Source organism: Ovis canadensis, chromosome 1 (assembly GCF_042477335.2).
Source record: "Ovis canadensis isolate MfBH-ARS-UI-01 breed Bighorn chromosome 1, ARS-UI_OviCan_v2, whole genome shotgun sequence".
NCBI lineage: Eukaryota > Metazoa > Chordata > Mammalia > Artiodactyla > Bovidae > Ovis > Ovis canadensis.
Window position 1 is genome coordinate 28,505,853 of NC_091245.1, and position 14,268 is coordinate 28,520,120.

The 14,268-nt window shown below is 55.7% G+C and overlaps 1 protein-coding gene across 10 annotated transcripts in view; it reads right to left on the minus strand.

Annotated features, from left to right (window-relative positions):
* The window catches only part of LRP8 (LDL receptor related protein 8), a 78,421-nt gene that overhangs the window by 16,817 nt on the left and 47,336 nt on the right, over positions 1 to 14,268 (minus strand). For 3 of the 10 annotated variants that reach the window (XM_069560235.1, XM_069559949.1, XM_069560173.1), the window contains exons 5-13: positions 13,845 to 14,228; positions 12,808 to 12,930; positions 11,895 to 12,017; positions 8,712 to 8,831; positions 8,511 to 8,636; positions 5,165 to 5,339; positions 2,986 to 3,213; positions 525 to 643; positions 125 to 264 (exon numbers count right to left, since the gene is read on the minus strand). In XM_069560235.1, the coding sequence (XP_069416336.1) occupies positions 125 to 264; positions 525 to 643; positions 2,986 to 3,213; positions 5,165 to 5,339; positions 8,511 to 8,636; positions 8,712 to 8,831; positions 11,895 to 12,017; positions 12,808 to 12,930; positions 13,845 to 14,228 (1,538 nt within the window). Of the gene's footprint in view, positions 1 to 124; positions 265 to 524; positions 644 to 2,985; positions 3,214 to 5,164; positions 5,340 to 8,510; positions 8,637 to 8,711; positions 8,832 to 9,984; positions 10,024 to 11,894; positions 12,018 to 12,807; positions 12,931 to 13,844; positions 14,229 to 14,268 lie in introns of all 10 variants that reach the window. The other 7 variants (XM_069560305.1, XM_069560091.1, XM_069560494.1 and 4 more) reach the window with 5 other exon arrangements.

Consider the following 14,268-nt stretch of genomic DNA (forward strand, 5'->3'; position numbering starts at 1 on the left):
AGCCAATTGGCTTCCCTGTCCCTTTGTTTCCACCTGGACGAGTCTCAGGGAGTCGTCCTGTGTGAACAGCCTTTCCTAGGCTCCAGCTTCCTGAAGGAGCCTTGCCTCCCCTCTCGGGGCTCACCTCAAACACAGCTATCCCAAAAGGGTGGCTCAAGAAGTCAGGGGAGGAAATCAGCATCTTCCTGTTGCCTCCATTGAAGTCAATGCTGGACAGCTGGTGCAGCTTGGAGTCCACCCAGTACAAGCGCTGGTTCAGCAAATCTTGGGGAGGAAAAGGACGAGGGGATCAGTTGCTGAGCCTGCGACTGCAGCCTGGATCTCGGCTCCTTTGTGCCTCTTCCCTGCCCACATCTCCAGGCCAGGCCTCAGGAGGAGGCCAGCCCAGGGAAACCATCAGGAAACAGAGGCACTGGCTCTAAGAGGGGACGTGGAGACAAGATCCATGGAGCTCCAGGCAGTGGTCAGCACCAGGTGCTAGAACAGCCCACTCCCCCGCCCCCATCCAGGAAGGCAGGGCTCACCCAGGGTGATTCCATTGGGCCACTCAATACCATCCGACACCAGTGTCTGCCGGCCCACACCGTTGAGCCCGGACTTCTCAATCTTGGCCTGGAACCCCCAGTCAGACCAATACATGAACCTAGAGGAGAGAAAACCCAACTGAGCTTCTTGACAGGGAACATGACTGGGGCAGTCTGGCTCACAAGGACTCAGTGGCCCTCTGGATCCTGCTTAGTGGGGACTGGAAGTTGACCTCTGAAGTTCAGAGGAGCATCAAATCTTGGAACTGACAGGTGAGCTAGTTTCAGGAGCATAACACAACGATTCAGCATTTGTATATATTGCAAAGTGATGGCCATAATAAGCCAGTTAGCATCCTGCACCACACACAGCTACAGTTGCTTTTCTCGCGATGAGGACTTTTGAGATTCACCACTCCCCAGTTTTGAGACTTTATGATGGCTTCTCCTATTGACCTTAAAACCAGATCCCACATCCTTACCACAGCTGACAAGGCTCTGCATGACCAGGGCCCTGCCTACCTCTCTGGCTATTTCTCCCAGCACCATCGCCCACCTCCCTTACAATCCTCACAGCTGCCCCACAGGGCTTCTCTTAGGTCCTTCAGGGCACCAAGGCCTCCACGGAGCCTTTGCTCCCACTCTTTTGCCATTTACAATGTCTTTTCAGTAGAGAATCTTCCTCTGTTAGGAAGTAGGTTCTTCCTTCCCCTCAATGTAAGCAGGTTCTCCCTGTTACCTTCTCTTAAAGCAGCCCGCTCTTCCCTTCTGTAGCGCTCACAGCATTGTTGACTTATGTTTGCTTTTGGGTGTGGTGTATTTGTTTACTGTCTGTTTTCCCCACTAGTCTACAAGCTCCACTAAGGGAAGGTTCCTCATCTGCGTTATTCCTCATTTTATGCCTGGCAGGTGGTTTGCGTGTGATATAGGTCTTCATTTACTATTTGTTGAACAAACTAGTGTTTTCATTCTAGTCTCACAATTACCCCAGAAGGGTATCATTACTAGTCCCATTTACAGATTAATAAATTGTGGCTCAGAGGGGCTGACTTTCCTAATATCATGATGTGAACAAGCAGCGAAACCAGGCTTCAAATTTAAGTTGAAATTCAAGCCTGCATGCTTAACCCTCCCCATAATGCCTCTGCTGAAGCCTGGTGTCCAGCCAAGCTGGCTCCAGGCTAAGGGGCCGAGTAATTGTTTTGGATCATTTCCATTTGCTGTCTGAATCCCATCGTCATTCTGCTCTGTACAGCAAAAGGCTGGTGCACGTGGGAACCACATCAATGGGCTTGACTCCCTAGCAATCTGGCTTCCAGTTGGATTCAGCAAAATATTGGAGTGGGAAGAGGACAGACTGAGGTCAGGATGTCTATTCCCGACTCTCCCACACAAAGCTGACTCCAACTGGCTCACGCTCTAAAGGTTTAACCGGCCTCAAATCATCTTCATCTGAGTGTGCAGTGGGTTTCCTGCTGGGACCCTGACAGATCCACAATGGACCAGGGATGGGCTGGGTGTAACCACATGGTTTGGGGGATGTGGCAGGTACAGCCCCAGGTCTGTATGACAGCAGATAGGGAACGGGGTTGAGGCGGGGGTTAAATGAGATGACTCAGCGTCTGCAGAATGCCTAGGACTGTGCTTCGTGCACCTGTGTGTGCCGAGTAAATGGCAGCTGTCAGTCACTTCCCAGGGCTGCTTAACAATTAAGGAAACAGCAGAAGGAGGAAGCTGGTGATTCTGGTAAGCAATGTGATGCAGCTGCTTAAAATCCATGCCATCTCAGGACATCACTACTGAGGAAGGGAGGGAGTCCTGCTCTGTTCAGAATCCCTACCCCCAGTACAGAGGCATGGCCAGAGCAGGTCAGCCTGGGTGATGAGGGGCCCAGAGACTGTGGGCAACATGGGTGGGGATGGAGGCAGGCAGCCTGGAGCAGAGTAGACCCTGTAATTTTGTTCCTCAAATCTCTCTGTCTGTCTGGAAGGGCAGGGAGGAGACATGCCAGAGGTAACTCCAGAGGACAATCAGAGAGATTTGGGAATGCGAGGAACAAAGATCACTTTCCAATGAGCAGAGCTGCCCCCAGCTGAAACAGGCCGTGTGGGATGGAATGGGCTCCTGTCTCTGGGAGCCTGAGCACCTACCAGATGACCACCTGCAGCGTATGGCAACCTGAGGGAAGACATCCCGCCCCAGGAATATCTACAGTCCCCAGCACCCTGAGATGCTCGGTTCTGTGATATGATGAGTGAGTATCCCAGTCCTGGGAGTGCCCCGGCAGCCAGTGCACAAGGACCCCTGGTCAGGCGTTCATGGGCTGAGCGCCCCGCAGGGACTTTCTCCCCCATTGTCTATGTCTGGGTGGCCCATGGCCTTCTGAAGCCCTCGAGATAGCTCTGGTGACAGACACGTGCAGACTGAGTGCCCAGCATAGTCTGGGGGTGGGAACACTCACCCTCGCAGGGGGTCGACGGCAATGGCCCGGGGTTCGCTGAGGTTGCGGCTGAAGAGGGTACATCGGCGTTTGCCGTCGACTGTGGCCACGGAGATGGTCTTGTTGCCAGAGTCGGTCCAGTAGATGTGCTTGTGGACCCAGTCCACCGCCAGGCCCTCGGGAGAGTGCAGCTGCTCGTCAATGAGGACATCCTGCTCCACGGGGTTGCTGGCTTTGTCCATGTAGGCACTAGGAGCAACCAGGGCTGGTGTGGGCAGGCGTGCCACCCCCGGGGCCTGTCTGCAGCTGCCCTTCCCCTCTCTTCCCTCTGGGCCATGGTGGTGCACCAGAGAGGAGCTTGGCTCATTTCCATGCAGTGTGTTCCCTCGGCCACCAGGGTAAGTACACAAGCTAGAGTCAGCCAGTCTCTGGCCTGAAGAAGCTCAGTTTAGAAGGGACGGAAATTTACAGCCCAATAATTACACCAATACTCTGTGATTACGGAAAGTATCAGAGGCTGTACCAGCAGAGAAGTGGAAACTGCATCATCCTGGGGGGCTGGAGGAGGCCTTGTGGTTGAGCCCTGAAGGACCAATTCACCAGGAACACAAAGAACAGACAGGTCGGGTTAGAGTCAGCATGTGCAGATGCCAAAGCACGTGTTCTGAAACACTGAGCGAGCCAGCGGGCGAGGGTGGAGGGGGCCGGTGAGGGTGTGAGACAGAGTAGGTAGGAGGGACCACCTCCCGATGGCCCTCGCATATGCGCTAAGGGTAAAACTGAACAGGTCAGAGGACATGGCCAGACAGGGGAGTTAGATCACTGTGGCACCTGCCGAATACGCAAGGGTTTGGAGGGGGAGGGGATGAAGGCAGGGAGACCAGTTAGGAGGCTGTGAGCACGTCCAAGTGAGAGACGAAGAGGGTCTGCAGAAGGGCTGAGGCAGTGAGAACAGAGAGAAGAGGCCAAAATACAGCAGGCACTCAGGCGGAAACACTAGCAGGGCTTTATGTCTCCCAAATGCCGTTTTCCCCAAGGCTTTCTTCTCCCAGACCCTCTCTTTGCTCTGTTAGTTCCACAGTGCCCACGGCCATCCTGACTCAAATTCTCTGATCTTGACAACTAAGTCTCAGACTATAAAGCAGACTGGCCCCCTTTGAATGTCTCATGGACGCCTTGAATGCAACACATCCCAAACTATTCACCCCATTCCCCTCTTCTCAGCCACACTCAGCCTGCCTAACCCACCACCATCTCTCCCCTCCCGGTCTCATCTCAGAGAATGGTACCCAAGTGCCAGGCAAGAAACCGAAACTCTCAAAAATGAACTCTCAAAACGAAAGTGGGAATTCATTTCAACTCTTCCTCCTACAGCCCCATACCCAGTCTGTCATCAAATCCTGCCTCTTTCAGTCACAACTGTTGGACACACACTGCTTGAGCTGGTTCTGGGTGTGTGAGTTTGTCTATGTGCGCTAGGGTATGATAGGCACTGGGTTGTCAGTGAGTAGCCACTAGCGTTGCTCCCATCCATCCATCCCACCATCTGTTCAACAGTCCACCCAGGGCCTGGTCATCAGCAGTCCTGAGTCCAAGTGGACCTCAGGACAAAGAAAGGACATGACTACCAAAGGGGACTTGGGCACGCGGAAGCTCCCAGGAGAGAACTTCTTGTGTGTGTGAGGAGCCTTCCTGGGAGCCAGAGCCAAGAGACTGTGATGTGAAGGGCTGGTCTGGGCATAGTGCAGCGCCCAGACCGGGTCGGAGGTGTCCTCTACACTTTTCCTTCATGATCATCACAAGGGATATCACCGTGTTCTGAGTGGGATGCTCCATGCAGGACCAGGTCTGAGTCATCTTTCAGTCCTGAGTATCCAACACACATGTATGTGAGCGGCTCTGAAAGTCCCCGCCAAAGCCCCAGGCACCTTCCTGTGCCTTGCACCACCCGACTAGGCCGCCAGAGGTCAGTCAAAGCCCCCATGTGTGGGCTCTCCCAACAAAGCCCTCAGACTCCGCTGGCCCAGCAGGTGGGGAAGTCCCGGCAGTTCCATGTGCTCTGCGCTCCTGCATCCCCTCCTAAGCCCCAGCTCTGTCCTGGGGGAACCTAGGGGCAGAGGGGGTGCAGAGGCCACCCGTCCCCTCCGCCTTTGTCAGTCCCTCTCCACGCCTTGGCTGCAGGAGCCAGGCCTCTGCTCACCTGTAGATCTTGCGGTAGGAGAGGTCGCACCAGTAGATGCGATTGGTGGCAACTTCAACGTCCAGCGCCACGACGTTCTTGAGCATGGGGATGAGCCGCGAGTAGTCCCGCTTTACTAGGTCTATCCTCCGCACTTCGTGCCGGTTGGTGAAGATCAGGGATGGGCTTCTGCCAGCTGCCATGCAGGGGGGGTTGAGAGGGCAAGGGTCAGCGCAACGGGTGGGGCGTCTAGAGACCAAGGCTCTGCTGCTGGTTTGCTGCGGGACACCTCATTTCCCGTAAAAAGTGGTGGCAACTCCTACCTCACAAGTTAGAGAAGTGAGATAATGGGTACAAAAAGCATAAGATGCAAAGCACCACACATAACAAGAGGGATTTTTTTATTAGACACAAACTCCCCCAAATCTGAGATGACTCCATTTCCTCTGGCCTGTATGGGAGGCTTTCTGCAGTGACTCCAGCTCCCTGTTCAGCCTCATCACTCACCCCCTAACACCTTGGTCCCAGCCACTAGGCTATCTGTCATCATCTCCCCACGGCAGAGCTTTGCTGCCTCAGGGCCTTTGCTCAAGCTGTCCTTCCACCTACAGTGCACTTCTCCCCAACAGCTGCCTCTTCCTCTGCTTGGGCCCCACTGCAACATTCAAGAAGGTGCAACAGGAATGTTACATGATTTACAAAGAGGGCTGAGGCTGCAGGATGGAGCACAGACCTCAGGGCTGGTGGTGAGGCTCAATGGAGGAGATTCAAGGAGGTCATTGTTAGTCTTCAATTTACACAGTGTGTTTGGGGACACGGCAAGAGATGAATCTGCAGATGCCGGCAGGGACCCAATTACAAAGGATCCTGTGATCTGGATTTGCCCTTTATTCTGAGCCAGTAGTTGGGGCAGGATGTGTATAATATGATACAAATTATTCACATGCAAAGGGACAACACACAACTGGTGTATATACAAACTCATTTTCAGACTTAGGATTAGATTTTGGGAAGAACATCAAAGGTTTAACACTCCTGGCTACTCCATGAGGAAGGTCACTGTCCCCCAGGCCTAGAAGGGTCTAGAACTTGGCACAGGCTGCCGCTCCTCCAGCCTGTTTTCAGATGTAACGGGCCAGTCTCAGGTATATGCACTGTCTGAGCGGCAACACCTATCTCTGGAGCTGCCTGGGCCTTCTCCCAGTCTTGTTTTCCAGCTGACGCTTCTGCAGGGCCCCTGGTCCCTGTCACTGCACATCTCTGCCAGGGTAATGTGCTCCTTGGGGGTTGGGAGGGACCAGCACAGAGCCATGTGGGGCCTGGGGCTGAGGGTGTGACCTGTGTGTAGTGATAGAGATCATTTCAGAGCAGGGTGGGGGTGACAGGGAGGGTATGGGACAGAGAACATGGAAAAATACAGCTCCATGTGCAAGGAGAAAGGAGAAAGGCTGGGTTCAAGGCCAACTCTGCCATTGACAATCTGTGATTTTCCTTGCCTGGAGAGTGAAAGTCGCTCAGTCGTGTCCGACTCTTTGGGACCCCATGGACTATACGACCCATGGAATTCTCCAGGCCAGAATACTGGAGTGGGTAGCCTTTCCCTTCTCCAGGGGATCTTCCCAACCCAGGGATCGAACCCAGGTCTCCCACATTGCAGGCGGATTCTTTACCAGCTGAGCCACAAGGGATTCCCTCGCCTGGAAATGAGAGCAAAGACACCTTATCTTCCCTAGGGCAGGAGCTGGGTTAAAGGGTATCTTGAACTGATTTTTACCAAGAGTTGTGACTGTGACAGGTGCCCTGTTTGTTTACGACTGGAGTTTTTGTGGAACTGCACTTTAGATATTGATATGTGGGGGTTGTATATACGTGGGCCATTGTGTGTTGTCTCCACTGCAAGTATATAGTCTCTGTTACACGTCACACCTGTCCTAGGTGGAGGAAGGAACTGGTTGCAAGCTACATGTGATGTGCTAATGTATGTGCTGTACATTGTACAGTTTGGGTGCTGTGTGTTTCGGGTTTGCTGGCTATATATCAATTATTGTAGCTGCTGTATTGTTACAGCCTATAGAGTGGGTATTTGTGCATCTGAATTCCAGGTTCATATATCTAACAGCCTACACAATACTTCCACTGAGATGTCTAAACAGTTTTGTTAAATTTAACATGTCCAAATTAATCCAATATTCTCCCAAACCCGCTTTTACCATCTTTCCCAATGCCTTAAACAGCAATCCCATTTTTTCATTTGGTTAAAAACCTCATGGTCATCTTTGACTCCTTTTTTCAATTTCACACCCTACATTCAATTCATAAGAAAATCCTGTTGCTTCAAAATAAATCCTGACGTTGAAAATATATTCACATTGTCTACTTTTCATTATCTCCATGCAACACCCTGGTTTAATCCACCATCCCCTCTCTCCAGGCTGACTGCAAAGACCTCTGCAGCAGTTACCCAGCTTCCTCCCCTGCCCCTGACAGTCTGTTCTCCACACAGCCACTAGAGGGAGCTGGTTAAAATGGAAGGCACCCTGTCCCTTTACTCTGAACCGACCAAAGCTTCCTTCCCCCTGACTGATGGTGAGAGTCAGCCCTTCATAATAGTCAAGAAGGCCTTTATGATCGTCCCAAGTCACCTTGTGGGCTTCATCTCCTCCTACTCGCTTCGCTCCAGCTGCACTGGCTTCCTCTTCGTTATCTCAACACAGCAGGCATGCTGCTATCTTTGGTTCCTGCAGGTCACGCATGGCTCACCCCTTCTCCTCCTTCAGGTCTTTATGCAAATGTCACCCTCTCAGTAAGGGCTTTCTTGAACACTCTATTTAAAACCATAAGCCACTGCCCCCTTGGACTGCTCTACTTTATATTTCTCCTGAACCCTAATCACTGTCTGCCATGCACTGAATTTTATTTCATTTTTTGATTTCCTGTCTCACCCACTAGAGTGTAAATCCTATAAGGACAGAGATTTGAATCTGTTTTGCTTACTGTTGAGTCTCTAGTGCCTACAACAATGTTAGGTGTTCAGTGTAAACAAATGAATAAAACAAGTGAATTCCATCGGCTGACCTGAAGATCAACGTCAGGTCTGCACACAGCTCTTTGTGTGGGTTGCCTATGCCATGTGTGGCCGGCATGGTCCAGCTTAGATCTGCCATGTGAGTGCAGTCTCTGGGTGGCTCTGTGCAGGGTCAGTGTTGTGTGCATGGTTGCACTGTGTGTGTGCTATATATTGCAACTTCCTATCTGAGTGTGTGAGGGGGTGTGTGTGCACACCCACTCCTCGCATGTGAAGCACGCTGCTTCCTGGACTCCCTCAGAGCTGCTCCCCTGCCCCCGACCTTGTAGTGTCCATACTGACCAACGGCCTTGCAGTTCTTGGTCAGTGTGTCCATCTCGTAGCCAGGGTGGCACTCGCATTTAAAGTAGCCCTTGTAATTGACACAGATCTGGCTGCAGGCATCTGGGTCCTCGCACTCATCGATGTCTGCGGGGAGGAGCAGAGGTCAGAACCAGCAGGAGGAGCTGCCTCTGCTTGAGGGGCTGGGGTGGGGGTGCTCACCGCCACAGGTCTTCTGGTCCAGGAGCTGGTAGCCTGCAGGGCAGGTGCACTCAAAGCCAATCTTAAGGTCGGTACAGATGTGGGAACAGCCGCCATTGTTGCGCAGACACTCGTTCAGGCCTGGGGAGGGACATGCGCTCCTGAGGGTCCAGGAATTGAGACTGGGGTGGGGGAGGGACACGGATGGGCCTGGAGCTGAAGCAGAGACTCAGGGCAGCCTCAGCCTCCCCCAGAGCCTCATCGAGCCTCAGCCTCGTTAGCCAGGTGACTGGGCAAGAGGAGGCTCACAAAGGGTCCTTGCTTAAGGCCAGATACACAGACAGGACAGGGTGGAACCAGAACTCGGGTCCTTTGCCTCCCAGGCCAGGACTCTGTCCATCACCAGCCTGGAAGCAGCCAGGCTGCCTAAGATCTTTCCTTTCACAAACACATTTCTTACATCTCCTTCCTCATGACCTCAGTAAGCATGTGCCATGTCCAACCCTCAAGTACCTTAAGAATCCCCCGTGAAATGCCCTTGCTTAACCACCTCCAGTCTCGGGAAGCCCACTTCCCCCCGAGGCAGCTGGTGCCACGCAGGGTTGGCCAGAGTCCAATGGCTCCCTCAGCATTTCCTTAAAGCGCTGATTCTTGGTCCCCTGCCTTTCACGTGTCTTTCTCTGCATGCACTCCATCTGTCCATGCCCCTCTCTGGATGGGGCCCAGAGCTAGTCTGCCACCCAGAAGGGTCTGAACTACTACAAGGGCTGCCCATTACTGAGCTTGTGGTTATTTAAGACTGCCAGGCCTCTATCTCCATGGCACTGTTGCTAAGTCAGTTCTCTCCCACTGTGAATTATGGTGGACTTTTTCCCCCTCCTCCCCTCTCAGCACCTGTCCCTATTCCTACACTTGGTCACGAGTCTGGTCCCAAGATTACCGACTGCTGCAAGGGATGTAGGGATCTGGTTCCCCCATCCTCCACACCCTCACCACGTCTGGCAGGGTCCTAGTGGAGGTCAGAGAGGCCAGGACCAAGGCTCACCAAGTTCTCACAGCATCTTCTGGGCTTTAGAATCACAGAAGGTTAACTCTTCAAGCCAGGGGAAGGTGCCGTGCCACCCTCTGCCCATTAGACCCCTGCCCCGCCACTCCAGCCAAGCCAAGCAGAGCTGTGCCGAGCCAGCCAGGGCCATGCACACAGCCGGTCTGAGCTTCCCACCCCAGGCCATGCATAGCTGTGGGTGCCCCCCCCCTCCAGCCTGAGCCATGCTGGGGGAATGTTCCCCTTTACCCCTGGGCCGCCTTCTGTTTCTCTGGGATGTTGGCAGAACTGAAAGAACAAGACCACGGCAACCCCATGACTGGTGGGCTGGGGGTGACTTGGCCAGGCCCACCACTGGGAAGCCCCAGCCCCTTGGGGTGGGCTGGTTTCTGGAGGGCACCACCTGCAGGAATCTCCCCGTCACTCCCAGCCCTCCCTGACCTCTCCCATAGCACACTGCACACTACTGCCTCAGCGCCGTCCCTCACTTGTTCACCTGCTCACTCATGGCCTCAGTCACCATCATTCACTTCCTCCCTCTCCTTCTGCAGGAGCTGCAGTTCAACCACTGTATTTACTGAGCACTGGGTGGACCGGGAGGTGCCAGATGGCTCTGATGGGGGAAGGGGAGAGTGCCACGTGACTTAGGCTTCCATGAAAGACAAAGGCGCAGAGGCCTCCAGGGTTGAGGTGAGTCAGGGTCAGAGAACGGGTAGAGGGTCCCTCAGCCCTGGAGAGCCAGCACGGAGGCAGAAGAGGGGAGTCTCTGGGCCTTCCCAGTTTGGTCTACCCTGGAGGTGAGTCTGCGGGGGGCCTGCAGTGGGGGGAGGGAGGGAAAGTGGTCCAGAGAGGCCCGAGGGGCATTTGGGGTCCCCACGGAAGGAAGGGGCAGTGCCCCAGCACTAGTGCACGCCTGCATGCACACACGCCAGCCCACATGCACAGGCGCATTCACACAGACATGGCAGCCACACAGAGACACGTGACGCCACTCCCTTGCCTTCCTCCGAGAAGGAGTCACGGATACAGACACTGGTCTCTCACCAGCACAGAGACACAAACACATGCGTACATACGTCTCTTTGGAGTGTCATGCAAAAGACAAGAGAGAAGAGGGTTCAGCAGGTTAGTCTCCGGTAGGGCGCCTAGGCTCGGATGTTCCTGCCGCCCTATCCTCTTTTCCATGACTTCCTTCTTCTGGGACTTTTCAGGGCAGAGGCTGGGGGGAGTCTGTCACCTGCAAGCTCAGACGAAGGCCCAGTGACCTTCTCCCAGCTTCTCTTCCTCTCCGAAATCAATTTCCCAATTCTCAACAGGGGCAAAAGTGTGCTGTTTCAGGAAGCTCAAGGGAATGATCTGCTCTGAAGGCCCAGGAGGGAGGGTGCTGGGTGGAAACGGGCCTGCCAAGAAGGCAGGGGAGGGAGGATCTGACCTAGGCTCTGTCCACTCAGGTGTTCTCTGTCCAAGCTGCTGACCTCAGAAATGAACCTTCCTAGAGCCCACCCTGAGTTTCCCACAAGCTCTTGGTGATGTCCGCCCACCTGCAATCCAGACTCTCCTACCCCTTTTAGCTGGGCACCCAGCCCGACAGCTCTGGCCGTCAGGGCAGCCGCCTCCTTGCATTCCTTGCTTGTGTCCAGCCTGTGAGTCTGGTCTCCCAGAAAGTTCCTCAGGGCACAGGACGGTGCCACCCTCTGCTGCTGGGTCTGCCCTATCCTTACCCAGGCCTGGCTTGAGCCCAGTGACCTTCATCTGTGCCTCGTCTGGCCACCCACTGGCTGTTCCCCACCTCTTCCACTGCAGGGTCCCCTGCTGTGGGGGCTGGAAGGCCTCAGAGGCCAGGGCCCTGGCTAGGACAGCAGGGCAGAAACAATGAGAAAGAGAGAAAGTTCCCAAGTGAGCACACACTCAGAGGTCTGAATCTGAAACAACTGAAGAGAGGCTGTGTTTACGAGAGGAAGCACAATTTTGAGCATTTGGAAAGGAAAGGCCCTTAGATTTGCAGAAACACAGAACAAGAGGCCCCAAAGGCAAAGAGCCCCTTCTGAGACCACGGGACAGCACATGTGCAGAGGGGCGGGTGAGGGCTGTGGCCTGAGGGCCGGGAGGGGGTGTCACGGGGGGTTGGTCCAGCAGCCGGACGGAGACAGGTACTGTACCACACTCTTTCAGAGGCTCATCCGACCAGTCCCGGCAGTCCCTCTGAGCATCACACACTTTCCTGCCGTCCACGCACTCGCCACTCTTACACTGAAATCTGCGGGGACCCTCACATGTTGACTCTGTCGGGCCGGACAAGAGAGTGGACAGCACCTGTGAGACCTTAGGCAGGGAGGGTTGGGGTGGGCTGGGCCTGTGGGAGGTGAGGAGAGCTCCAGACTCAGCCCCCACCAGCCTCCAGATGGTGGCCCAGGATTGACAGCTGAATACAGGGCTGGTGGGAGCTCTGTTCACAGGACAGGACCTCAAGGATAACCAGGATCATGGAGGTGGGCAGGGTGTGGGGGTCTACATCTGAACTGCCACCATTAGGGACCTTGGAGGGAAATGCAGCCCCTCTACAGACACCCTGAGGGCTGCAGGGACCATCTCCCGAGGGGGCCTATGCTCCAGGGGTCCTAGACTGGGGAGGCCACCTCACTGCCCAATCCTTGATCCACTTCTCCAGATGACCAGGGGCTCAGGGTCCCTACTCCTGCAGGGTGATGACAGAGAGCTACCTGAGAATTAAGGGGGCCCCTGGGGAGCAGGATCCTGCCTCTGCCTGGCCCAGGAACCAGTTAGTGAAGCTGCTTGTAGGTGCAGATGGAGACAAAGGGTGGGGGCTGGATCTCCGCAGTGCCTTCACACCCCTCCCCCAGGCCTCTTTCAGCTTCTGCGAAGTCCTTAGGGCTCCAGTTTTAGTGCCACGTGGACCCGCAGGGAGGGGCTCTGGGTGGTTTAGGGACAAGTAATACTCTGTGGGAAGAGGCATCATAAGGGCCCAGGGGTGGTGTCTCCCAACTCCGCTCTCTCCAGGGAGCCAGGGGAAAGCTCAGCCGGTGCCGTCCCCTTGCCGCTGACCACACTCACCCTGCAGGCAGCCAGTTTCGTCACTCCCGTCTGGACAGTCCTGCTCCTGGTTGCAGCGCTTGATGGCAGGCACACAAGTCCCATCCCCACACTGGAACTCATCTCCACGGCAGGTGCCCAGTGCTGCCAGGGGAGGGTGAGCAGAGAGGGTCAGCGCCCTCAGGTGCTGGGAAAGCTCTGCTCCCCCACCTCCAGCCCCACCTCCACTCCACATCCACCCCGGGCAAGAACAGAACCAGTCGCTGAGCTTGGGAGTCTTCGGAGGACACCTGGCCAGGGCACAAGATGGGGAGACTGAAGCTCAGAGAGGGGGAAGGCCTCACCCAGGGTCACACAGCACTCTGGCAGGCAAAGCCAGCACTAAAACTCAGGTCTCCTATTTCCCTCTCTACCGGCTCTCCCCAGGGCCACCCCTCCGGAACAGACACGTGAACTTCTTTGGAATCTCAGTGCTCATTACTTAATGACCTCAGCCTTTCAGCAAACCCTTCCTCAGTGCCCAGGATGTAGGGGTGGGGGGCACAGATTACTAAGAGCCTCCCCTTCCTCTAAGACCTCAAGGGTGCAGAGCAGGGCTGAGGGGCAAAGGAGATCATTGTGTGGATGTGTTGACAAGGTGGCCAGGAACCTGCAGGAGCTCAGGGGAACCCAGCCGAGCAGGGCCCATCAGAGGAATCTGAGAGAAGCCTTGAAGGATGAGCAGGCCCAGGAGGTAGGGAAGGGTCGGGTGGGGGCTCTTCTTTAGTGTACCAAGGTGTCTGGCATTGGAACCAGTGGGTGACTACTCGGGCCAGGGAAGGCAGAGGTGGGAGGTATGACAGGGGCAGGGGCGCATCCCGGAGGGTCACAGGTACCTGTGAACACCCTGAGCTCCGCAGCTTAGCAGCCATGTGACCACACACACTTCACGTTTCCCCAGTTCTGTCGCCCCCGTTAAACCACGACTAGGGTCGGAGTAGGGCGAGAAGAGGCGGCCCCCTCTGCGGACCGTGGCGCACCCGCGGCCCTGGGCGATATGGGGGCGGGCGGGGGCTTACGGCAGTCGGCCTCGTCCGACTTGTCCTTGCAGTCGCGGTCACCGTCGCAGCGCCAGCCCAGGTGCACGCACTCGCCGCTGCGGCAGGCGAACTGGGCGGCGGCGGCGCAGGCGGCCGGCGCGGGCGTGGCCCGGGGGCCCGCGCGGCCGCACAGCTCGGGCGCCTCGTCCGAGCGGTCCTCGCAGTCGAACTGGCGGTCGCAGACCCAGCGCTCGGGGATGCAGGCGCCGCTGTCGCCGCTGCAGCGGAACTCGCGGGGCCCGCAGGCCGGGTCGGCACAGCCGCGCTCGTCGCTGCCGTCGCCGCAGTCGTCGTCGCCGTCGCACACGAACACGGCGGCCAGGCACGAGCGGTTGCTGCACTGGAACTCGTGCGGGGCGCACACTGCGCGGGACAGAGAGCCAGTCGGCCCGCCAGACCCTAT